This window comes from Gorilla gorilla, chromosome 8 (genome assembly GCF_029281585.2).
Source record: "Gorilla gorilla gorilla isolate KB3781 chromosome 8, NHGRI_mGorGor1-v2.1_pri, whole genome shotgun sequence".
Taxonomy (NCBI): Eukaryota; Metazoa; Chordata; class Mammalia; order Primates; family Hominidae; genus Gorilla; species Gorilla gorilla.
In genome coordinates this window covers 44,115,538-44,140,180 of record NC_073232.2, presented here as the reverse complement: position 1 = coordinate 44,140,180, position 24,643 = coordinate 44,115,538, and the positions used below count along the sequence as shown (strand labels likewise).

Sequence of the window (24,643 nt, the reverse complement as noted above, 5' to 3'; positions counted from 1 at the left end):
CGGGGGTGGGGCATGCTTGGTTTGGCTCACCAGTGTAACCCAGGCCCTCATGCTCTGCCTGGAACATTGAGGGCACTCTGGAAATGAGCATTGGTTGAGTTAATGCATGGTTAAATGCCCAAGTATCAGCGAGATGGCCCACGGCTTTTTCCAAACCAGGTCTGGCTGAGTTTGTGTAGCAAGGATGACCTCAGAAATCCACTGCGGGGCAGTCGAGGGAGCTGATGCAAAACAGAAAGGGAAGGAGGAAGCAGTGTAACCTCTCCATAGGAACTTTGTGGCAGTTGCTCCTAATGAGGATGCTAATCGAATTCACTGTCGCCACCAGATCGAAGATTCTGCTCAGTCTCTCACTGAATCTCAGACTCTGCTAGACCATTCACAACAACAAAGGTGCTTGAAAGCAGTCCTTTCTGTCTCCCAAGGACTCCATTCACATTGTCAGGTCTCACTGAGTAATTTCTTTTCCTTTGCCTGGCTATAGAAACCCCACAGACACCAGGGAAGGAAAGGACAGGGTGGGCTGAAACCAGCAACAACCCATTTGTACCTTGTGACAGTTGAGATGCAAATAGCTGGTTGCGATGCAAATCAGAAAAAAAAAAAATCCAAAAGGCAGAAGCCCCAGAAGTCAGCCTTGGTGTTGGGAGCTCATCTCTGAGTTTCAAATTAAAGGTTGTGGCAGCCTCATTCCCCTGCACCTGGTGGCTGGGCGTTTTCTTGTGTCTTTCTTGGTGTTCTGGGGAGCCACGGTGAATCGGCAACTCACTCACCCACCTGGAGTCCTATGATGTATATATCCTTAAACCCCCTGTGCTGCCCTTGCCCCCAACATATTCTTTGTATTTTCTCCACTTGGGTCAACTTTTCCTCTCCTGGCCTTGCCTGCAGCTCTCCCCTGCCTCACCTCATTAACATGCCTGGAAGCTGAGTCAGCCACTGGCAGTCCTGTTTTCCCTTCTGCACGGGGACAGTTTGTTGCGCGGGTTGGAATTTTCTGTTCAGTTGTCCTAGAAAACATTCCTCCACTTAGGCGCCAGTGGATTACCTCTGTGTGGCATCCCCCATCAAAAAGTCAGACTAGCAGAAGGGGGCTGGGGACGGAGGCAGGGTGGCGCGGAGACCATCCACACCTCTGGGTGCCTTTCAAATCCCAGCAAGGGGTATTGTTCTTAAATAGTTGTTTCATTATGCACGACCCCTCCCCGCTGACCCAGATAGCTGAAAACTGACAGTTCCTCTCATCCACTGTCAGGAGAAATACCATTTGCGGATGTCCTGCCTTCCTTCTCCAGAGCTGGGAGCATTTGATCCACTTTCCTCTGCCTCACTCCTGACCCGCAGCTTCTCAGAACACATTTGCTGCTGTCCTTGAGAATATTTTGTGCAGAGGAGAGGGATCGGGGTAGGGATTGGGACACCACTCTCTTCCCCACCCCAGAGAGGCCTCAGCTGCCAGATTCTGGCTGCTTCTGGGAATTGGAATATTTCAGAAAGGCCTTCCGGCCTCGTTAATTTGCCAAACCCCTGGCCTTCCTGAGGGACTCTGCTGAAACTTACGCAGGTTGGGGGTTAGTTATTGATTCAAGCAACAAGTGTTATGTGCACCAACTATGTGCCTGCCACTGTGCTAGATCCCGGGGGGATTGAGCTGAAGATGTAGCCCCTGCCCTCCCAGAGCTTATATTTCATTCCAGTGGGGAGACGGAATTGCAGTAGAAATGGATGTTCAGAACTCTATAAACAGGGTGAGTGAGTGACAGGGTGGGATAGGGTGATTCCTGACTGTGGTCCCAGAAAGCCTTCAGAAAGGTGCTGTTGGAGCTGAGGTTAAGTGGCATGGAGGGTGCAGCCATGCAGAGCTGTGGAGGCAGAACATTCTGGCAGCAGACACTCCCCTACAAGGGCAGAGATCCCCAAAAGGGAAATGGCCTGGCATTTTCAAGGAGCAGAAAAGAGACTCTTGTGGATGTCCAGGACAGAGCTCAAGAGGATGGGGGTGTCAGGAGGCCAGGCTGCAGCCTCATCGGGGGCAGGCAGGGCCTTGTCAGGCACAGGAAGGTGTTTTTCTGTTACTGGGAGCCCCGGGAAGCCAGGTAGCTGATATGGTCTGAGTCGCCTTTCTCAAGGAGCCCTCTGATGGCTGTGTTGAAATGTGCAGGGTGGAAGCGCTGAAATGGAGTGAAGTCTCCCTACACGGGAGACGCTCCCCACTCCTGTGACCACGCATTCCAGTGTCTGACAGTTTAGCAATGTAGCCATTTTCCTCTTAAGGTGTTTTCAGAAAGCTGGAGAACCCCCGGTTCCATGATCATAGAACCCTAAAAGTCCAATAGAAACTGCTCTTTGGAACTCTTCCCAGGACACTGAGTTGGCCCCTTCAGCCTTTGTGACAGAGGCTCTGTGATTTCAAATCGGCCCAGGATTTTGAACTCTGACCTCAGCCTTCCACTACCACACCTACCCCAACTGCCCTGAGAAGGTGGCAGAGAGAGCGCCCAAGCCAGGTTCTCAGCCCAGTTCTTCTTCCGCACTCAGGTGCGATTCCAGGCAAGCCTCGTCCCCCCACTGTGCCTCAGTGTCTGCCTCTGGAAAACAATGAGTTAGGCCAGTCAGTCTTTAAGACTCTACAAATCCTAATGTTCTCTTCATCCAAGAGGACGCGGGTGGGAAGGGGAAGGTGCCGCCCGGGGTTTCCCCCGCCCACTGACCCTGCAGCCAGCCCATCCTCCTTTCCCTGAGCCGGCTCCACAGACTCGGCTCCGGCAAACCCAGTTCCCGCTTCAAGCAGAGGGACTTGGGCGCCTCTCTGGGCCTCATCTCTGTCCCCAACCCCAGCCTGCCTTGTATTTGTGTAGTCGAAACCCCCTGCCGCATCCCTTTTCAGGGAAGGACGAGAGAGGCAGCTGGAGTGGTTAGAAATAAAATTAACCAGCCAGACAGTCTGGGTCTGCCACTTGGTTTTCCTACTTTTGATCTGTGTGACCTTGGGGATTTATTTATCCTCTGATGCCATTTTCTTATCTGCAAAGTAGAGACAATAGCCGCTGTACCTCACAGAATGTCTGTCAGGATTAAATGGGTTCGTATCTGTATTTATAACAGTGCCTAGCCCATAAAAAGCACTCTTGAAGTGGGGCATGGTGGCACACACCTGTAGTCCCAGCTACTTGGAAGGCTGAGGCAGGAGGATTGCTTCAGCCCAGGAGGTTGAGGCTGCAATGAGCTATGATTGCACCGCTGCAATCCAGCCTGGGTGACAGAGAGAGAACCTGTCTCTAAAAGAAAAGAAAAAGCATACTTTAGACATTAGCTGTTATTATTATTATTATCTCCTGTCCTTTCTATAGAGGAAGAAGTCAAGGCTCAGAGGAGTTAAGCGGCTTGCCTAAGGTCACACAGCTAGTTGGTCTCAGAACTTGGTCTTGAACTCTCAACCTTGCGCTTCTTGCATGTGCCGCAGGGCTCCCCATTTGCAAACATGGCTTCCTGTTCTCTCTCATCTCAGTTTTCCAAACTCTGATAATTTTTACTTCCCAGTGTCTACTGAGGAGATGAGCTTAAGCGACAGCATTAGACAAGAGTGGGCACATCCGACTACAGCTGTCCAATATGGGGAAAACGGCTCTGAATAGGGCCTTAAAGAAGTGAGAGCCCCCCGTGAATGTGGATAGAAAGCCAGCCTCTGCTGGCATGAGAGGCACCCCCACTGGGGGCCGCTTGGGACCCGAGGGTTGAGAATTCAGTCACAGGGCTCAAATCCACTGGGCGACCTCCCGAAGGTTTGGTCCCACCGAGCGGAGGGGCCTGCACTGCAGAGTGAACGGGGACACATCTGGCAGGAACTGATTCCCATTTCAGGCAGGAGATGACATAGTTTATTTATTTGAGGGGCATAGAAAAAAAAACGGAAAGAATTACCCACCTCCCCATGGAGAAAACATCACCAAATAAATTTAAAAAAAAAATGACAAGGAGAAAAGGCCATATTCCTGAGTGCTGGGGGGCGGGTGGGGGTAGGCAGTGATGGGGTGGAGGTGAGAATGAGAGACTGTTCTTGTTCTCCTGCTCATCTCAGTCTTTATTTTTATCCGTCACCCTCATTTTCCATTCCACATGTGTTCCAGGCCTGTCAGGCAGCAGCAGCCCACAACCTTGTATTTATTTAAATTTATTTTCACATTTGGTCCTGTTAGGCAGTTTGTCTGGGCTGCAGAGCCTCCAGGCCCTCCCCACGCAGCTCTGCAAAGGTTGCGTTCCTGGCTGCAGGCTTCTCCTGCGGGCCTCTTCGGCTTCCTTTCAGTCTTCCTTTCAGTCCAGGAGTTCTCAGCCCATCTGGGGAAGGGGGACCACAGACCACCCAAGGCATCCATGGCCCTGGGTGGAGAAAAATCTGCATCTTTCTTTTCGCCAGCTTCTAAGTGAACCGCAGCATTCCTTTAATTACAAATACAGAAAAAACCACAGTGGTATTAGCATTACCTGTGGCTTTGACCCCAAGAGACATCTCAGATATTTTCATATCACGTTACAGGTGTCACAGAAATCTCAAAATACCATTTACGCTCATCACTGCTCTGAAATTACAGCATATATGAGACTGACTGCTAAGTCTCCTTGTTTAATGCATCCTGAAGCGCATACAGGATTATAACAACCTTTTAAAATACTTTGGTAACTGTATTTCAAAATAATTAGTTGGCTCTGTGGTTCCTTGTATTTTAGTTTGTGGAAAATAAAAATTCTTCTGAGAAGGGGGTGCCTGGGCTTCACCAGACTCTCAGAAGGGTCGTGGCACAAAAAGATGAACACCTCACCCTTAGTTCCTGTACTGCGCTAACCCTAGCTCCCCTCTCAGGCCTTTACTGCAAGGCTGACGTCTGCTGGTTTTTAGAGCTGGCATCCTTAGCCGCACACCGTGTGGGGATGGACAGGGTGGGAGCAGGGAGGAGACAAGACCCGTGGCTCCATGTCACGTGTTCAGCTGAGGGTCCCTTTTCCAGCTCTGGACCACACTGTTCAACTGAGCCCCAGAAATGTACACCCCAGCATCTGCTCAGTGGGAGAGACCCAGTCAATGCACATTCTTGCCACCCCAGAGAGTGGGTGCAGCTGCACTCAACTCTCCCCACCTGCTGGTGTGACCTAGGGCATGGACCTCTGTTTTTCTGTCTCCTAAGCAACTTGAATTAAAAACCAAACTCTAGAAGCAGTGAAGAGAGGTGAGGGAAAGAAGGGGGCAGGCTGCCAGAATCCCGTGGGGCAGATGTAGGGTTCGTACTCTCGGATGTACAATTGTCCTATTTTCCAGACCCTTCTTTCTCCTCCATGAAGGTGGTAACTGGGATCTGGCTAGAAAAAGGAAATGGATGGATTGCCTCCAACATTCTGTACCTCTCACCAGCTTGTGATTTCATCAATGAAGTAAAGCGGAGAGGGGTTAGAGGGCCCTTGTCCAGGGAGCAATCAAGGCAAGGCATGCAGAGAAGTGGGGGTCTTCATTGCCTTGCCCCATGCCGGAAGCCAGGGAGCCCATCCTGGATGTTCTTATTTTGAAAAGGTTCTCTGGTGACTCTGACCTCGCAGCAAAGGTTGAGCATCCACACAAAGCAGTGTCCACACAGCTGGTACCTGGGATTCCTGGGGCCCCGGTGAGCACCTCTCCGCATCTCTGTTTCCCCATCCTCTGCCCTGGCAGTAGGCAGGGGTCTGTTTGCAAGGCCTCGGTTGTCTCACAGCTTCAGCTCACATTTCTAGGGTTCTTCCCCCAAGATTTAGTCTCTCCAGGAAAATATTTGTTGACTTCAAAGCAAAGCCACTCTGGAAGAGAAGCTAGAGGGAGCGGACAGCCCAGACTGTGCGTTTTCCCATTAATTTCTCCCCAGTTGCCTTCAGTGAGGCCCTTATTGTGATAATGATGATGGTGATGATGAAGATTTTTCTGTCCATGGCCACATCCTATGGCGTGCTTCCTCCCAGCGTGCTAAGCTCCAGCCTCCCTGGGGACCAGAGGGTGGCCTCTGCCATGAGTCAGACACCTCCTAATTTAGTCTCTTTGTAAATCTAATTAGCATGCTATTTACACCAAGCCCTGTACCCCTGGCAGGGGGTGTGAAGCAGGGCCTGTGTGGCAGCCGCCGTACCAGTGCCCACCCCTCACCTCCTCCGCACGCCAGTTCCCACAGCTCCCAGCCCGGAGTCCCGTCTAACAGCTGGAGTTCATCTTTCATGCTGGATTTGGGAAATTGTTCCCCTCTCACCCGCCTCCCTGGCAGGCTCCTTCCCCACACCCACCGCCACCCACACTCCTGAGCAGGGCTGGCACCATGGGAAGTAGTGAGAATCGTTTTACCCATGGAGTCATGCTCCCTCGAAGCAGTGGCGGGGCTTCCTGAAGACCCCCATGGGAATCAGAAGCAGAGCTGGCAAACTTTCTTCTCCATGCCTCTTCCTCTCCCCAGCGCCTCTTGACTGGCTAGCACCCTCCCTGGTGCCCCTTCGTTGTGGGTGCCAGTGAACCCAGTTCACCCTGGAACCTCCCATACTCCCCCTGCCTGCCCCATTGGCCACCCCACCTCATACCCCTAACAGTGACAGGTGTGTCTTGTTTTCCCCGTCTTGAACGAGGCTGCAGTAAGCACAGCTGGGCTGGGAGTTGTGCCTGTGTGTCTCACCCCATCGCCATCGTGGGCTGTGAAATGTCCTAATCAACAAGTAACAGGAACTGCGGAGTCCTGCTGGGCAGCTGTGGCAACAGTGGGCCACCAGGAACGCAGAAGCCTCCTCCCCAGCCCATGCTGGGCTCTGCTTGCCCAGGCGCCTACTAACTCTGTCCCCCGAAAGGGGAGAATAGTGCAGGGACGGGGCTGGGCACAGGGCAGAGGGAGAGGCAAGGCATTTCATGGCAAAGCAAAGTGTCACAGTTGTGCTCTCACTCTGTCCATGCAGGCTTAGGGCAGACCCTCCCTTCCTCTCCGGGCCTCAGTTTCTCCATCTGTTAAAAAGGAATTCATATCAAAGGAATTGAGAGTGAGATAATTTTTTTTTTTTTTTTGAGACAGAGTCTTGCTCTGTCACCCACGCTGGAGTGCAGTGGCACAGTCTTGGCTCACTGCAACCTCCACCTCCCAGTTCAAGTGATTCTCCTGCCTCAGCCTCCTGAGTAGTTGGGATTACAGGCACCTATTACCACGCCCGGCTAATTTTTGTATGTTTAGTAGCGATGAGGTTTCACCATGTCTACCAGGCTGGTCTTGAACTCCTGACCTCAAGTGATCCTCCTGCCTCATCCTCCCAAAGTGCTGAGATTACAGGTGTGAACCACCACATCCGGCCTGAGATAAAATTTTCAACATCGAAGTTGTCACAGGTTTACATCCCAGGTTGCAAGGTGCAGAGCACGTTTTCCCCTCCCTGGTTCTGACTAGTGCTAGCATCAACACACGGATGATATCTTTGCTCTTTTCACATGGGCAAAATGAGGCTCAGAGAGGAAATGTTTTAGGAAAGGTCACAGAGCGTGGGAAGAGATGCCTGGTGGCTAGCGAAGCACACAGGTAGCAGGCGCCCACGGGCCTCCGGCAGGAACAAGGAAGAGATGCCCTGAGGGATGTGCACGTTGAGTGGGAGGCGGGATTGGCTCATTCCTTCATTCATTCAACAAATATTTGTTGAACACCTACTGGGTGTCAGATGTGATTCTAGCATCGATTCACAAAGTTCAGCCCTTGGGCAGCTAAGGTTCCAAGGATGGAAGACCAAAGAAACAAACAGATGCAAATGATATCAGGTGGTGAGAAGAGCCACGGAGAAAAAGAAAGCCAGGGAAGGGGATTAAGGGAATCCTGGGAGGGGCAGAACCATCAGAGGAGGCCTTGACAGGCCTGGGTGAAGTGAGAGGGCCCAGGCTCTGTGGATATCTGGCAGAGGAATGTTCAGGCAGAGGGAAGGGCAGGTGCAGTGGCTCTGCAGAAGGAGGCTCAGGGGCTGGGAGAGGAGGTCAGAGAGGCCCAGGGCTGTGGTCAGGACTTTGCTCTCACAGGAATGAGATGGCAAGCCGCCTAAGGGAAGCAGGCAGGCAGTGATGTGACAGGAGTGAAGTTTCGGGAGGAGGTGCGGTGGAAGACACCCAACTTCTGTCCATCCGCTGCCGAATGGAGAAACTGAAGGTGATGCCTTCATGCGGCGGGCCATTACTCAGCCATTGCAGGAGTGAATGAAGCACTGACCTGCTACAGCAGGCATAGCCCTGGGAAACACAAAAGGCCACTTGGTGGATGATTTCACGTGTGGGAAACATCCAGAAGACGCAAATCCACAGAGACGGGAAGCAGATTAGTGGTTGCCAAGGGTGGGGGGAGAGAAATGGGGAGTGATGCTTAATGGGCACAAAGCTTCATTTGTGGGGGACACAAAAATGTTTTGGAGCTAGATAGAGGGAGTAGTGGTTGTACAACCCAGTGAATGTAGGAAAAATGCTGAATTGTTCACTCTCAAATGGTTAAAATGGTGACTTTTATGTTATATGAATTTTATCTCCATTTTTTAAACATTTATTTTATTATTATTTTTTATTTTGAGACAGCGTATCACTCTGTCACTCAGGCTGGAGTGCAGTGGTGTAATTATAACTCACTGCAGCCTCGAACTCCTGGGCTCAAGTGATCCTCCCACCCCAGCCTCCCCAGTAGCTGGGACTACAGGCACATGCCACTGTGCCCAGCTAATTTTTAAACTTTTTGTAGAGATGGGGCCTCACTACATTGCCTAAACTGGTCTCAAACCCCTGGCCTCATAAGATCATCCTGCCTTGGCCTCCCAAAGTGCTGGGATTACTGGCGTGAGTCATCGCACTCAACCTAAAAATTTTTTTAAAGGATGCTGTGTCTGCCAGGGGTGGGGGTGGGTGAATCGACCCTGAGGGGCAGGGGCCTTTCCTAGGAGTGACTGCCGTCATTCAGATGGGGCCTGTGGAGGCTGAGGAGCCGTCAGCCGCTGGATCTGTTTTGAAGGGAGAGTCAATGGGATTTGCCAATATGGGGAGGGGAGGAAGGGAGTTAAGAGTGACTGCACAAGGTTTTTGGCCTGAGCAGTTAGAAAAATGGAGTTCTTACTTCCTGATACGGTAAAGCAGTCGATTCAGTGAGGGGATGATGGAATCCGTAGGTTAGCTTCCAGCGTGTTACGTTTGACATGCTTGTTAGACACCCAGATGGAGACGCCAAGAAGGCACATGGGCTGTGCTGGTAGATACCTAGCGAGCAGCTCCGGGGCCTGGGTGAGGGGCTGCCTCATAGCATTTAGTAATCTCTGTGGTGTCAATGCTCCTCGATGGCCGATCTCAAGCTACTGGCGTGGCCTCAGCTGGCTCTCCCAGATTCTAGAAATCCAACCGTTGGCTCTCAGGAGCCTCTAGAACCCCAGCTACCACCATGTGGATCCAGGCTGGAGGCGGGAATGAAAGTGTTGCCAACACCCAGATTGTATTTAAAGCCACCGGTGGCCGGCATGGCGGCCCACACCTGTAATCCCAGCACTTTGGGAGGCCAAGGCAGGAGGATTATGTGAGCCCAGGAGTTTGAGACCAGCCTGGGCAACATAGTGAGACCCCCATCTCTACAAAAAAATTCAAAATTAGCTAGGCATGGCGGCGCGCACTTGTAGTCCTAGCTGCTGGGGAGCTGAGGCAGCAGGATCGCTTCAGCCCGGAGATTTAGGCTGCAGTGAACTGTGATCACACCACTGCACTCCAGCCTGGGCAACAGAGCAAGACCCCAACTCTACCTAAAACAAATGAATAAATAAAGCCACCGCTCTAGCTGGGTTCACTTGGGAAAGGGATGTGGATAGAGCAGAAAGGAGACTGAGGACTGGGCAGCCCCGGGACACCCTGATGCTTCACTTTAGGGGAGATGAGGATGACTGAGGAGCCACCCCCAAGGGAAGGGGAAGAGGAGCAAGAGGGAGCACTGATGACAGGAGGAAGATTGAGGTGAAGGAGGGAGTGGAGTGTGCAGGAACAGAGGCAGGACTCAGAAGACTTGGAGGCAGCCCTAATGTCTTTCAGTAGTGGCAAATTAACATGCATATCTTAGTCCATTTCTGTTTTTGGCATGATGCCTTGTTGTGATAGCCCTCATTAGGGAATGTCCAAACCTGCTAGCATTTACAGAGCAGGTCTACCAGGATTTTTTTTTCTTTTCTTAATCCTCTTGGCCCTTTTCTCTCTCCTGCCTCCAGAGCCCTCCTCTTGCACACCAGGGGGCCACCCTTCTAAGAGGGATGCCAGAGGTCCCCTCCCTAGCTCTGCAGATCACTCAGATATGCTAAATAGTCCTACAGGGACAGACTGTGCTTAAATAAATAGATCACCAAAGGGAATTGAGAATCAGAGGAATCTCAAAGGCATTGTGCTGAAAGAAGCCACTCGCTAATGCCCTGTGCTGCATAATTCCATGACATTCTCAAAAAAGACAAACTTATAGGAACAGAGAACAGGTCAGAGGTGGCCGGGGGTGGGAGAGGGGTCCCTGTAAAGAGACGGGACAAAGAAGTGCTGGGGGCAGTGGGACTGTTCTGTATCCTGGTTGGAGGGGATAGGTAACAAGAATCTTTGCATGTGCTAAAATTCATAGAACTATATACCAAAAAAAGTCAACTTTACAACATGTTAATTAAGAAAATAAACTATAAATTATGGAATACCCCCCACACCCATCCCCCAAAAAGGATGAAGTGAGAGGCACCAGCGTGAGCAGCAGCACTGGTGGGCTTCTAGACTAAGATAGCCCCATCCTTCTCTCCACCGTCATTAAATCAGCAAGTGCGTAATTTGTACCCTCCTATACAGCTAGAAAGGCCAGTTAGGGGTCCTTGAACACCGCTGTGAGATTCAATCTAATTCAGCAGGCAATTGGGAGCCATAGATGGTCCTTGAGCATAAGTGATGTACTCAGAGCTATGCTTTAGGTTGATTAATCTAGACACATGGATAATGGGAGTGGTACCAGTGGGCAATGACAGAGAGCACCGGTGGGTGGGGACTGGACGAGGGGTCAGGACTGCTTAGATGTGGGGTCTGTAGGAAAGGCAGGGGTTGAGATGAGGCTGCAGTTTAGAGTTCCAGCAATGGGAGTGACAGAAGCTCAAAAGGGCAGGCTGGGGGAGGGACTAGATGGAGAAAAAGATGGGAGCTGCCACCGTCCGCCACCACCCTGCTGTGCAGCGGCCAGGTTCCATCTTTACTTCAGTATAGCTCCTCACCTGAACACCCTCCACCACCTTTGCATGCCCTCTCTTTCCCTCTGTTAATCTGTCTTTGAATCTGATCCTCTCTCCCTGTCTCTCTGTCTCTCACCTGCCTTCCCACGTGTCTTAGTCCATTTTGTGTTGCTTATAACAGAATAACTGAAACTGAGTAACTTAAGAAACAAAATTTATTTCTTACAGCTATGGAGGCTGAGAAGTCCAAGGTCAGGGGGCTGCATCTGGTGAGGGCCCTCTTGCTGGTGGGGGCTCTCTGCAGAGTCACGGGGTGGTGCAGGGCATCTCGCATGATGAGATTGCTACGTGTGCTCATGCAGTAGCTCAGGTCTCTCTTCCTCTTATAAAGCCTCTAGTCCCCCTCCCAGGATAACCCATTAATCCATTAACCCATTAATCCACTAATCCATGAATGGATTAGTCCATTCATGGGTGCAGAGCCCTCACGATCCAATCACCTCTTAAAGGCCCCACCTCTCAATACTGCCACACTGAGGATTAAATTTCAACGTGAATTTTTTGGGGGGACATTCAAACCCTAGCACCATCCTTCCTTCTCTGTGTCTGTCTCTATCTTCTGATTTTTTTTCTCACACTCACACATGCACAGCAGATAAACACATGCAACTCATTCATTCATGCCTTTATCCCTTCGTCCATTCACCCATAGCAACTATGCGGCCAATACACATACACGCCCCACGCCCCAAAGATAGGGAATATGTCAAGTAGGAGGGGCCCTTTGCATGCCTGAGCAGCCCTGCCTGGGGGCAGCTGAGTGACACACAGGACTGTCACCAGGGATGGTCACCCCTCTACCCGGTGCCCAGCACCCTGTCCCAGCCCAGGACCTATTCCTTAAGACATTTGTGATGTCTTTGTTCACTGGGAAGAGGACCCAAGACCGGGCAGCTCCCTTGGAAGAGGACTAGAAAGGAGAGGGAGATGAAATTACCTGCTCCTTCTTGGCTCCCAGGGTTCCAGGACACCAAGTTTATGGCCTCCTATGATGGTGGGATCCCTGATGTAGAAAGGCAACCCAGAGAGGGCAAACAGTTTGCACGAGGTCACAAAGCAGGCCAGCGCCAGTCCTCGCTCCCCATCTCCTGTCCCCTCCACTCTTCTCAGCTCCCTCTCTGCCACCCAACCATGCAGGAAAGGTGGAATCACTCTTGGAGGAGAGGCAGACTCACTCTTGGAGGAGAGGCAGTGGAATACAAAGCGGTGTGATTAGCAGCTGTGGCGGTGTCCCCTCCTGATTTCCATAAGGCATTTAGATTTCTTTGCCTGGCCACACATTTCTCTGTGGGAAGAGGGAAATCATTTTAGCATAGGAAATAGCCAGAGCCAGGCAGCTGCAGAGTGGGAGAGCCAGCTCCCAGCTCTGCACCCTGGCCCTCCCTGCTCCCTGCCTGGAGGCCTCTAGAGGGCCTGGCCAGAAAGCAGAGGGCTGGAGACCCAGGAGGCTGGTGAGGCCAGCGAGTACTCCCTCTCTGCGGTGCTGCCCCTCAGGCCCTGTGATTCTCCCCAGAAGGGGCCCCAGAAGGAGGGGCAGGACAGTCCTGGGCTTGGGACAGACCTGGGTGCACACATCCTTTTGCCCTGCACTTTGGACTCTTTGTGCATCTCTGAGAACACTTACACCCCACTTTAGCCCCCTGCCCCAACCCCAGCCAAAAGTTGGGTGCAGAGTTTGCCATTGGAGTGAGGAAAGGGATTGAGGCCAGGTAGAGTGATGAAGTTCAAATTAGCAGATTCTGATGAGAGTGGCAGACCTTGAAGTTGGAAATATGGCCACTGGGGCTGGGAGGCTTGCCTGGGGTTGCAAGACAGGGCCACAATGAAGGGATTGCTGAGTTTTCCACGTGGGCCAGGTGCCTTCCAAACAGAGCCCATGCTGGAGGAAGGGAGAAGAGGACATGGCCTGGCTCCCCTGGGATCGTGGGAAGCTGGGGGGTACAGCATGGTGTCCTTGAGTTAAGAACTCAGGCCACATAAATCCTCTGTGGTTCCCTCTGTCCTTTGCACATGAATTACCAGTCCAGGTGGCTGTAGCAGCAGCAGCTGCTCCATCTACAGAACTGGAAAGGACCGTGTGTCCCTCGATCTCCACATAAAGCTTGCCCTTTGGCCATACCCACGGGCATGATTGAGGGGAGCCTCACCCTCCTGGCTAGCCCTTCTAAGGCCACTTTGTTTCAGGAAGTACCCTCTGGGCTAACTGCTCTAGTCCCTAGAGGTCCAGGGTCTGGAATGCAGAACAGAAAGACACAGCAAGGCTGAGCTATGAACCATGTGACATGGGCTTGGCTGGGTCCCAGGAGTTGGAAGTCTGTGCCCAGGAACAGAAGTGGGTACAGACGGTGGTAAAGTATAGCTGGGCTTTGGAAGTATAAGATTCCCATAGTGCACTGGGTCAGTGGGCTGCAGATTAGGAAAATAGAATTCAAAAGCACCTGCCCCTCATTTGCCTTAATGCAAGTACCAACGCACATTATAATTCTTTTCTCAGGAGAACGGAGGCTGGCTTCAGGGCCGACCGGAGGGAGTGGGGGAAGGTCTGCACGTGCAGGTGAGGAGGACCTGCCCACCTCGTGCCTTCATCTGTAGACAGATAATTCACACATCCGCGGTGAAAATGATGGTGCTCTGGTATTCTTCCCCCAAAGTGCCAGCTGCCAATCGGATCAAATTAGATTTCACAAGGGTTTTTGAAATACATGGAATTCACCAACAAATTACCCTTAAAGAGGGAAAATCAATCATTTGGAGCAGAGATAAGCTGAAGGCGAGGCAGCCTCGGATTGATCCCGTCTGTGCAGGCGTGTGTGGAATTCAGCAGATAACCTGTGGAGAGGAGGGAGGGGAGGCTGGCTGAGAGGTACAGGAAGGGGAGAGAGGCAGGGCAAGAGGGGGAAGGAGGGAGTTGGAGAGGGAGAGATTGGAAAGAGGAAGGTGAGAGGGCAAGAAGGGGGGAGGAAAGAGAAAGGAGAAGAGGGATAGAAGAAGGAAAGGAAGAGGAGAGAGAGAAGAGAGGCTTAGTCTGCACAGGCTGCTGTAACAAACTACCATTGACGGGTGGCTTGTAAACAACAGAAACTTATTTCTCTCAGTTCTGGAGGCTGGGAAGTGCAAGATCAAGGGCCCAGTAGATGTGGTGTCTGGTGAGGGCCTGCTTCCCACTGTGTCCCCACATGGCTGGAGGGGCAAGGATTGCTCTGGGGTCCCTTTTATAAGGGCACTAATCCCTTTCATGAGGACTCTGCACTCATGACCTAATCACCTCCCAAAGGCCCTGTCCTCCTTGGGGGTTAGTATTTCAACATGAATTTTGGGGAAGGGGACACCAGCTTTCCGTCTCCAGCAGATGAGAAGAAATGAGGGCGAGATAAAGAGAGAAACAAGCAAAGGAGTCACAAGAGGAGGCGAGGAGAGAGGGGAGGATAGAGAATCAGGGGAATGGGACAGAGAGTTTGGGCTGGAGTCATGGAAAGCAGTTGGAAGAGCACAGTGGGCCGGGTGCGGTAGCTCACACCTGTAATCCCAGCACTTTGGGAAGCCGAGGCGGGAGGATGGCTTGAGCCCAGGAGTTCAAGACCATCCTGGGCAACTTAGGGAGACCCCATCTCTACAAAAAATAAAAAGCATTCGCTGGGCATAGTGGTGCACACATGTGGTCCCAGCTACTTGAGAGGATTGCTTGAGCCCAGGAAGTTGAGGCTGCAGTGAGCAGTGTTTGCATCAACTGCACTCCAGCCTGGGTGACAGAGTGAGACTCTGTCTCAGAGAAAAGAAAGAGCACCACATTAATGGGCATTACGGGCCTTAGAGAATCACCCCATCCAAGCTTCCCATGTGGTAGATCAGAGGCCCAGAAGGAAAACAGGGCCTTCCCCAGTTGCGTAGTAATACAGGGCAGCTCCAGAGAAAACAGACTCCTGACCTCAGGCCCATGGTGCTCAAGGGCCAAGTCACAGAGGAGCTTGGGGAGGGGACATAGGTAGGAGGATGAAAGCCTGAAATGAGGGTGACGTCCTTCACCTTGATGCAGGCCCAAGAGGTGCTCCACTCCCACAGTGGAGAAACGGAGGCCTGGAGCCATGAGTGGCGGGGCAGGCCTGAAGGGCAGAGGAAAAAGAGGCAGCAGGGCAGAGCCACCCACCATGTGACATGGGCTTACTGGGTGCCAGGGGTTGAGGTGGAGTCAGAAACGGAAGCAGTGTCCTCTGCCAGGCTCCTTCCACTGCCTTCTGTATCCTGGCATCTCAGTGGGCAGAGAGACTTAGCACCCCCCTTAGTGTAGGGGTTGGAGGGAGAAGCAGCTGGCTTTGAGTTGAAGGTGGAAGGAGAGGCCTGCCTCCTGCCGAGGTCCCCTTTGCCATGTCTGATTGGGGTGAATTAAGTGAAAGGATGGACAAAGAAGGATAAAGAATATGTATTCGATGGGCTTTTATTTTCTACTGCTCAATCTTATGGATCAGACCAACAGAAAGTACAGCCGAGGAAGGAGGGAAACCTGCGCCCCACGCCCAGGGTGGGACTGGTGGGTCCTGTCACCCAAGCCTTTGCCCTTCTCTGCCTGCTCCTCTCATTTCTGGCCATGGTCTAGAAATCAGCTCCTTCCCAGGGATGCCTCCTCTCCTACCCCCACTACTCCTAGAACAATAATAATAGCTCTCCTCTATTGAACACTTATTCCATCCCAGATGCTTGACCAAGATTTGGCAGCTCACCCACAGTAGCCCTATCAAATAGGCTGCATTCTTCCCATTTTACAGATGAGGAAATTGAGGCTCAAGGATATAAAATTGTGTATGCAAAAATCACACAGCTGTAAAAGGCAGTGCCTGAGCCTAGGCTCAACTCCAGAGGTTGTGGCTTCCAAGGTTCTATACCCTGGAAGCTCAGGTCATGGGGCTCTTCCCTGGCAGACCCGAGTTGGGGACAGGGTTGGTTTTGGTGAGGGCAGCACTGACTCTGGGGGCCCCACTCCGCACTCCAGATTCCCAGCCCCGATCCAGCTTGGGCTGAGGGTGTCACACCAGCCCACCAACCAGAACTCCCTGGGTGCCTCACGAGAGCCCTGGCCCTTTATCTTGCCCCAGCATCCCCCTACCCGCCGACCCCAAACATAAAGGTGGCCTTGGTCCTTGCTGTGGCTCCTGAGGCCACCCTGCCTTCACATGACCCTGGTCCTTCCTCTTCCGTGAAAAGGAATTAAGACCTCCTCCAAGGGCACATTGTAGTTTACAGGGTTGGTTGACGGTCCCCTAGCATTTGAGGTACAAAGAAAAGAACACACAAGGTCCCTGCCATAGGGAATTTCCTGGCTTAGGCAAGAAAACACAATTCACATGCTTACAAAACATGGGGGAGCAGAGAAATGATACTGTTTTCATTTAATTCTGTGAGATGTGCTTACCCTCCCCACTTCACAGATGAGGAAATTGAGGCTTCAGGAGAGGAAGTGAGTTGTCTAAAGTCACACAGCTAGGAAGTGACCCAGCCTGTTCCTCAACGTTGAACTGTGCTCTCTTAACATTGCATCACGCCCCTGGGTCACTAACCCGGGGGCCACCCTGACTGATGGCAGAGAGAGACAAACATCCCGGAGAGGCAAGCTAGTGTCACCAATAGCAGGGCAGTGCCTCAGGATGGGGAGGGCCAAAGAGCCAGAGAGACAAAGGAGGCATCTGCAGGCCTTGTCGTGCTGGAGGGAGCCTGGAGGCTGGCTCAGGCCTCCCTCCCTTTGGGGGCCCAGGCCACCTGCAGCGGAATGCGCCAGTGCTGAGAGCCCTCAGGTGATGACCAAGGGAAGCCATGCTTAGAAGTCAGGCCACCCAACCCAACGGCAGGACCTGGCCTGAAATCCACCCCTCTGAGGCAGGGAAAGGTCTGCATGCAGGTGGTTAAGTAGCGGAAATATCACCCTTGACCCTCCCTCCCAAGGGAGTATTTAACGAGCTGATGTCTGTTGAGGGCCCAACATGTAAGCTCAACAAACAGCTGGACAACCACGCTGGGTCAGCACACGGAGCCGGGTCTGCTGGGACAGACTCAGGTCGGCTGGCTCTGGGAGCCTTAGAGAGACTAGGAGGGAGCAGTGGCTCATCTGACCCTTCTCAAAGCTACCCCCCACTTCCAGGAATGGGAGGCAGGGAGGGGGCAAGGTCTAGGGAAGTTGCGGGGCAGCCCTCCTGGCAGCCGGCTGATAAGGCGCTGCCCTCGTGGGGGTGGGAAAGCTGCAGCCCTAGGAGCAAAGTGCAAGAGCTACATGGGGAGGGACCGGCAGGGGGCCAGGAGGGATTTCATGTGTCCTTCCCCTCCCAAGAAATAAATAAAGCTAAGCTGTCGCCTCGGCCTCCCCGCGGGCAGCTGCCAGCTCCGCAGCCTGTGGTGGCTGGGCTCTGGCTCCGGGACCCGCAGTGGGCGCTATCAGCCTTCTCATCGCCTCTCTCAGCTGGAGGAGAATTTAATCCACAGGCTCCTCTCCACACACACTAGGGCTCCTTTTGATGTTTCTGTTTATCTCCCTTCCAACAAAATCGCCCCTCTGCAGCTCCAAGAGCCCCTCCAGCCTCCTCCGCACCTCCACCCCATGAAGGCAGTCCCCCAGCCCCCTGTGGGACAAGGGCAGGGAGGAGGCCTAGCAGGAGCAGGGAGGTGGGTGTGCCCTCCACCAGTCCAGGCTTTGTGCCCTGACCTGAGCTGAGGTGCTTGTGGGCCTCCTTCTGCCACGTGTGGCACAGGGAGGGGTTCACTATGCCAGCTCCTGGCATTGCACTTGGAGCAGCGTTCTGTAGTGGGAAGGCCAGGAGAGCTGCATGGTTAAGAGCTCTGACTCCGAGGCGGGGTGGGGGCAAACTTGAGTTCCAAGCCTTCCTTGGCTGCTGTGTGGCTTGAACACTTACCCCCTCTGGCCCCAGTTTCTTTCTCCAAGAAAAGGAGTCGACTGACGCTGTCTTTGGGCCATCGTGTGGATTCTGGTTAAGGTGCGTGACGCCTGTGTCATAGCCGGGCTTCACAAATGGAAGCTGTTGTCATAAAGGGCTCAGCAGCACAGGACTGCGATCAGTAGGGGTTTTGCAGCAACTTAGCAAACTGAAATATCTCCCTCTCACACACACCCACGTCCTGAGGGCTGACAGTCACAAATCCAGACCAAGCAGGAATTGGCCAGCTGGTAAAGTCCTGGAAGGAACAGGCTGAGCATTTTAGAGGACTTGGTCAGTAGGTGACCCTGAGGGTCTTAGGACATGTGTCCTGACCACTGCAGCGTCTGGCCTGCGTGAGCTTTTCCAGCCCCTGGCAGCAAATCAAGGAGAAGGGAGCAAGTCTCATTCATTTGAAACCCCAAGAATTCTCCTAAAGGGGTCAGGAAGCTGTCCCGAAGGCTTGTCCGCTCTGGGTGCTCCTGCCTCACCAGGTAGTTAACCAGAAGCTACACTGAGCTCACATCATCTTCCAGGCATCTTTGAGCTCAAAATCACTGAGCTCACACCATCTTTTCAGTCCCTCACTGTTGACCTCAGCCTGCACACGATTGGTGCCGCCCCAGCCGACACACGGTTCTTCCTAAGCCTTCTCTGCTCATCCACCATACCTTACTGCTTATACCTTACAGGCCAATGCTCTTCAGTTCTGTCTTGCTTCTTCCCAGCATCACTCTATCCTGATGGTTCTCAGACATTAGTGAGCATCAGAATGCCTGAGGGGCTTGTTAAAACAGTACTGGGCCCAGTCCGGGCGCGGTGGCTCACCCCTGTAATCCCAGCACTTTGGGAGGCCGAGGCAGGCGGATCATGAGGTCAGGAAATCGAGACCAGCCTGACCACCATGGTGAAACCCCGTCTCTACTAAAAATACAAAAATTACCCGGGCGTGGTGGCGCATGCCTGTAATCCCAGCTACTCAGGAGACTGAGGCAGGAGAATTGCTTGGACTGGGACTCGGGAGGCAGAGGTTGCAGTGAGCTGAGATCACACCACTGCACTCCAGCCTGGGCGACCGAGCAAGACTCTGTCTGAAAAAAAAAAAAAAAGAAAAAGAAAAAGAAAGGAAACGGTGCTGGGCCCAATCCCCAGAGTTTCTGACTCAGAAGATCTGGGCGTGGCCCCCAATTTTGCATTTCTAACAAGCTCCAGATGATGCTGATGCTGTGGTCCCAGGACCACACTTGGAGAACCACTGTTTTACCCTTGTAGTTCTCATCCTTGGATACACTTTGGAATGAATAACTGGAGAGCTTTACAGAATGTGGATGCCTATGCTTCCACCCCCTCCCCAAGTCTGGTCTCCATGGTCTAGGGTGCAGCATAGGCAGCACCCTATGTAAAGCTCCCCAGGTAATTTTGATATGTGGCCAGTGGAGAACTACCCCTCTTTGCCTCTCCAACTGCTCACCTTTTTCTCGATTCCTATAGGTGCCTCCAAGCTACTCTCCCTGCCGCAGTGATGTCTTCCCAACCCTGGCTATGCAATGTTGTTCCCTGGGGAGCATGAGAGAAATGTAGCTTTTCCCAGCCCCCAGAGATGATGACACACTGGCTCTGGGCATCTGCATTTCTTCTTAGAACGCCACTGGTGATTCTGTTGTGCATCTAGGGAGAGGAGGGCAGCACTGGTGTGACTCGCACGTGGCTGCAAGGTCACCTCCCTCTCCCCTGCTGCAGAGCTCAGAGTGGCTCCGTCTCGCTCATGGAAATAATGCCATCCTCAGGATGGCATCTGCCTGGGACTCCAAGCTTCTCGACATGGACCCTTTGCAAATAATAAGTCATCGATGATTCTTCTCCACACTCCATGCCTTTGCTTAGGACAGTGGTCCTCAAAGGGTGGCTTCAGATCAGGATCAGCGTCGCCTGGAGCTTGGTTAGAAATGCAAAGTTACAGGCCCCAACCCAGGCCTACAGAATCAGGAATTCCTGGGGGAGGGAGAAGAATGGGGGAGCAATCTGCAGGTGATTCTGAGACACGCTAAGGATCTAAGGATCAAGAACTCTGTGTTTAAAGCTACTTCCTCCACCCGGAATCCCTTTTCTGCCAGTCCAAAAGAGTCCAAAAATAATACCTTCTGACCAGACACAGTGGCTCATGCCTGTAATCCCAGCATTTTGGGAGGCTAAGGAGGGTGGATCATTTGAGGTCAGGAGTTTGAGACCAGCCTGGCCAACAGGCGAAAAACCGTCTCTACCAAAAACAAAAAACAAAAACAAAATACAAAAATTAGCTGGGCATGGTGGTGTGCACCTGTAGTGCCAACTACTCGGGAGCCTGAGGTGTGAGAATTGCTTGAACCTGGGAAGTAGAGGTTGCAGTGAGCTGAGATTGTACCACTGCACTCTGGCCTGAGCAACAGAGCAAGCTTCCATCTAAATAATAATAATAATACCTTCCTTCATTCCTAACACCAGCTCAGAACTCACCTTCTTGGGGCAACCTCCTCTGCTTGTCCTCCCCTTAGACTGGGCCCTGGAGTGCTCAGATAGTACCTCTCAGTTTGTTCTGGTAACTAACATTGCTGACTGCAAGGCCAATGCGTTTCACACTGTGGACTCGTGCTGCCAATGGGGAATGCCCGCATCAGACCTGAGCTCCACTTCCTTGGCTGGGGCAGCAGCCAAGAAGGTTGTGGGAAGGTGCATTGGCCCAGAAGCTGGCCCGGCCTCTTTTTTTTTTTTTTTTTTTTTTTTTTTTTTTTTTGAGATGATGTCTCACTCTGTCGCCCAGACTGGAGTGCAATGGCATGATCTCGTCTCACTCCAACCTCCGCCTCCCGGCTTCAAGCAATTCTCCTGTCTCAGCCTCCCGAGTAGCTGGGATTACAGGCGTGCATCAACATGCCCAGCTAATTTTTTTGTATTTTTGTAAAGATGGGGTTTCACCATGTTGGCCAGGCTGGTCTCGAACTCCTGACCTCAAGTGATCCACCCACCTCTGCTTCCCGACGTGCTGGGATTACAGGCATGAGCCACCGCACCCGGCCTGGGCCCGGCCTCTTATCCCCCACTCAGCCACCAGCTCCCTATGCAACCATGGGCTGCTCAGTCAACCTCTCTGAACTCAATTCCACTGGAGGGGCTGGAGGGGCGCGTGGGAGGAGTAGCAGTAACACACAAGGAAGAGCTGCTGAAGCCCAGGCACTCCCTGAGCACCCACTGTGTGTCATGGTCTGCTGGGGAATCGTCACCACCTGAGGCATGGTCCACAGCCTCAAGGGGCTGCTGACATTCCATAATAATCACGGAGGGAACTGTAACCCAGTGATGCAAGTGCTCTGCAGCCATTAAGGAAAACAAAGCAAATACTTGGTACTTACAAAGTGTTTAGAATAGTGCCTGACCAAGAGTAGGTGCTATGTTGTTAGTGTCCTCGTTCGCATCATCATCTATATGCACAGTTATGGACCAATCACCAAGGTGTAGTTCTAAGTGAAAATACTGGACACAGAGCAATGTGCATAGCATGCTGTTAGTGTCACAGCAGGGTGGCATGTACCCATAATGGTCATATAGGCATGGATTTCCTGGGGAAAGAGACCCAGGAATGGAGTGTGGTGGCTGCCCTGGGAGGTTTGTCAGTACCTGGGCTCACAGGGAGAGGGAGAGGCGTGTGTTCCCCTTACACTTTTTAACTTCTGGAAAATTTGCCATGTCTCTGCTCACATGTCTCTGACATTTTTTATGTTAGGAAAATAAAAACATGGCGGTGTTTGGGGCTGTTTCCTGCAGGGATTTTATCCAGGCTCCAGGGATGTAGGATGTAGGGATGGCCCCTCCCATCCCAGCCTACACTGAGGCCTTCTGGGTGACAGTGGACAGAGATCAGGGAGACAGGAGCCCTTGCCCCCCCTCTCACCTCCTCACCCTTCATGCCGTTCAGCCTCTTCTGGGTCCCACGCTTGTCCCTCTTCTCCACTCTCCAGCACACATGTGTGCACACTCACACAATACGCCTCCTCCAGACCCCAGAAGCTATGGCCCATCAGAGGCTGGGGACAGCTGCTCCTCTAGGGTGTGGTCCTGGGGTCCCTCCCATGACCCAGGGTCTCACTGTCTTTTCTCTCTGGTTCCTTCCTCCTCTCCATACCTCTCCGGCTCCTTCTGTCTGTCTCCATATCCTCTGACTGACTGACTCCCATTGACAGAATTTGGTAAGTGAGCCTCTGAAGGGCAGGGGTTGGGCTTGGGGAGGGCTCGTGGTGGGCACAGTGGGGAGGGGCTTTGAAAAGGGCACAGCTCAGCCCTCCCCCACCCTCTCAGGCCCCCAGCTCCTGTGGTTGAGGGACCAAAGGTTCAGGGGAAGGAGAGGAGTTGGTGTCACCTGTTCAAAGCTGTCACACCCCACTGGCTTTAGCTATTAGTGCCCCTTCGGGCATTTAATTGGTCCCTTCCATGTGACAGGACGCATTCCACACCAGGGAGCGCTGCAACCTCCACAGCCTGACAGGCCCAGGGGAGCCTTGCCCCCACATCCCCTGGGGAGCCACTTTGGGCTGGGGCTCTGGAGCCCCGCGGCTTGCCTGGACCCCAGAATTGGCAAGAGAGGGCTTAGGGAGCTCAGCTTCCACCTCTCCATCCAAACCTCTGTGCCAGTAACAGGGCACAGGCCTGTCTCCAGGCTCTAAGAAAAGTCTAAATGCAGCAAGTGTATTTGCCAGTTTGCTAAAATGGGAAAAACCCAAGAGACTGATGGGTAAACGTTAGCATGCATTCATTCCACAAGTGCCTTTGAGCATTTAGGGGGCAGCCCCAGGGGCCCATGAATCTTGTGAACTCTCAGGCTTCACTGGGGGTATCATTTCCTGATCATTCCCCCTCTGCCCTGAGTGGGATGTGAACCAGCCTTGCAGGGACTATCCCCTTAGACCATGGAGAGTCTTTGGGGCCACCCTCTCACCAGGAACAGGTTTCTGAGAGGAGTCCCACAACATCCCCTAAGCAACCTAGATGTGAGGGTGGGCTTCCCTTGCCAGCCACTGGTTCAAGAGAAAAGGGCCCATGTGCAGAGGGCCTGAGCTGGCCACTGGGCTAGGGGTGGGCTCTGCACCATAAGCCAGAGCTTCTGCCTCTGGACTGAAAGCCAAGGTCAGTGACCTACTGGGCACCTGCAAGAGAGGTCAGGAGGAGGCTCTTACACATCACAGGCCGCCTGCCCAGTTGGAGGGGAGTTCGGGGGCACAGGTGATCCCCTTGCCTCAAGTGCAGGCAGGAAGAGGAAGTAGAATCACTTTCTGAGCAGGCCAGACCTCAGGGAGTCAGTAAGCTGAATCTCCCACCTTCAGCCATGTCTCCTCCCCATGATCTGGAGACTTCAGTCACGTCACATGCTTTCTGTGAGGAGAGTCAGGTAGCATCTGAGGGGCTCTGTGAGCCACAGCCCTGGTTAGAATAATCAGAAATGCCTGAACTTGAGTGAGGCACCCACCTCCCTGAAATGATGGGCTTGGGCCTCTGGGACACAGCAGAACCTGTGTTGGGGTGGCCACCCTGTGCTCAGTCGGGGATCCTGGGCCCCCCGACTGGCCACATTGTGGGATCCCTGGCCATTCACATTGCCACTCAGTCTCTGGGTTATTCCTATTTCACATGTCAGCAAACCAGTGTTCTCCCTGATGGACACGTTCCAGAGGAGGAGGGGAAGAACAGCATCTGCATCCCTTGTGTCCTCTCCTGGCCAAGCCTGTCATGGCTGCTTAACTGCTTCTCTTCTCTCCACTCCCCTCACATCCTCTCTCCTCCTCCTTCCTCTGTCTCCCCGCTGGGTCTTGCAGCTGGCCGGTCCCTCCGCAGCTGGGGTCACTGGGACAGAGAAAGGGAGCAGGAAATGGAGAGTGAACCAAACCACCTGAAGGGGACACTGTGGGCATCCGACAGCACAAGGAAGGAAAAGAGAGCCAGAGGAGGTTTCCAGAGGGCCTAGACATGGGTGGGTCATGGAGTCTCGGAGCTGCGCTGGGAAAGCCCTGCTCTGTCCCAGCACCTCATCCATTGCCCCAACCAAAGCAGCTCTGGGCTCACTCTCCAGGAGCCTCTGCTCCTCCATTTGGGTCTAGGCTTTGGCCACTGTGCCCTTCCTGACTGGCTTCTTCTGCACTCTTGACCCAGGGCCTGAACAGCATGTTTGAGGTGTACTTGGTGGGGAACAACTCCCACCACTTCATCATCTCCCCGACCTCCGTCCAGGGGAAGGCGGACATTCGTATTCGGGTGGCCATCCCACTGGACTACGAGACCGTGGACCGCTACGACTTTGATGTAAGGCCCCACTCACTGGCGTTTTGGAGTGGGGTGGGGGTGGATTTCAGGGGAGGCGAGGGTAGGGTAGAAGATTCCCTTAGATCCCACCTTCCACTGCTGCCCATCTTCCCTTGTGGATCTGA

At 52.9% G+C, this 24,643-nt stretch overlaps 1 protein-coding gene across 1 annotated transcript in view; it reads left to right on the top strand.

The window, feature by feature from the left end:
• CDH23 (cadherin related 23) overlaps window positions 1–24,643 on the top strand; it is a 419,032-nt gene that overhangs the window by 224,248 nt on the left and 170,141 nt on the right. The window contains exons 12-13 of the mRNA XM_063709996.1: window positions 22,409–22,414; window positions 24,369–24,518. Of these exons, the coding sequence (XP_063566066.1) occupies window positions 22,409–22,414; window positions 24,369–24,518 (156 nt within the window). The remainder of the gene's footprint in view (window positions 1–22,408; window positions 22,415–24,368; window positions 24,519–24,643) is intronic.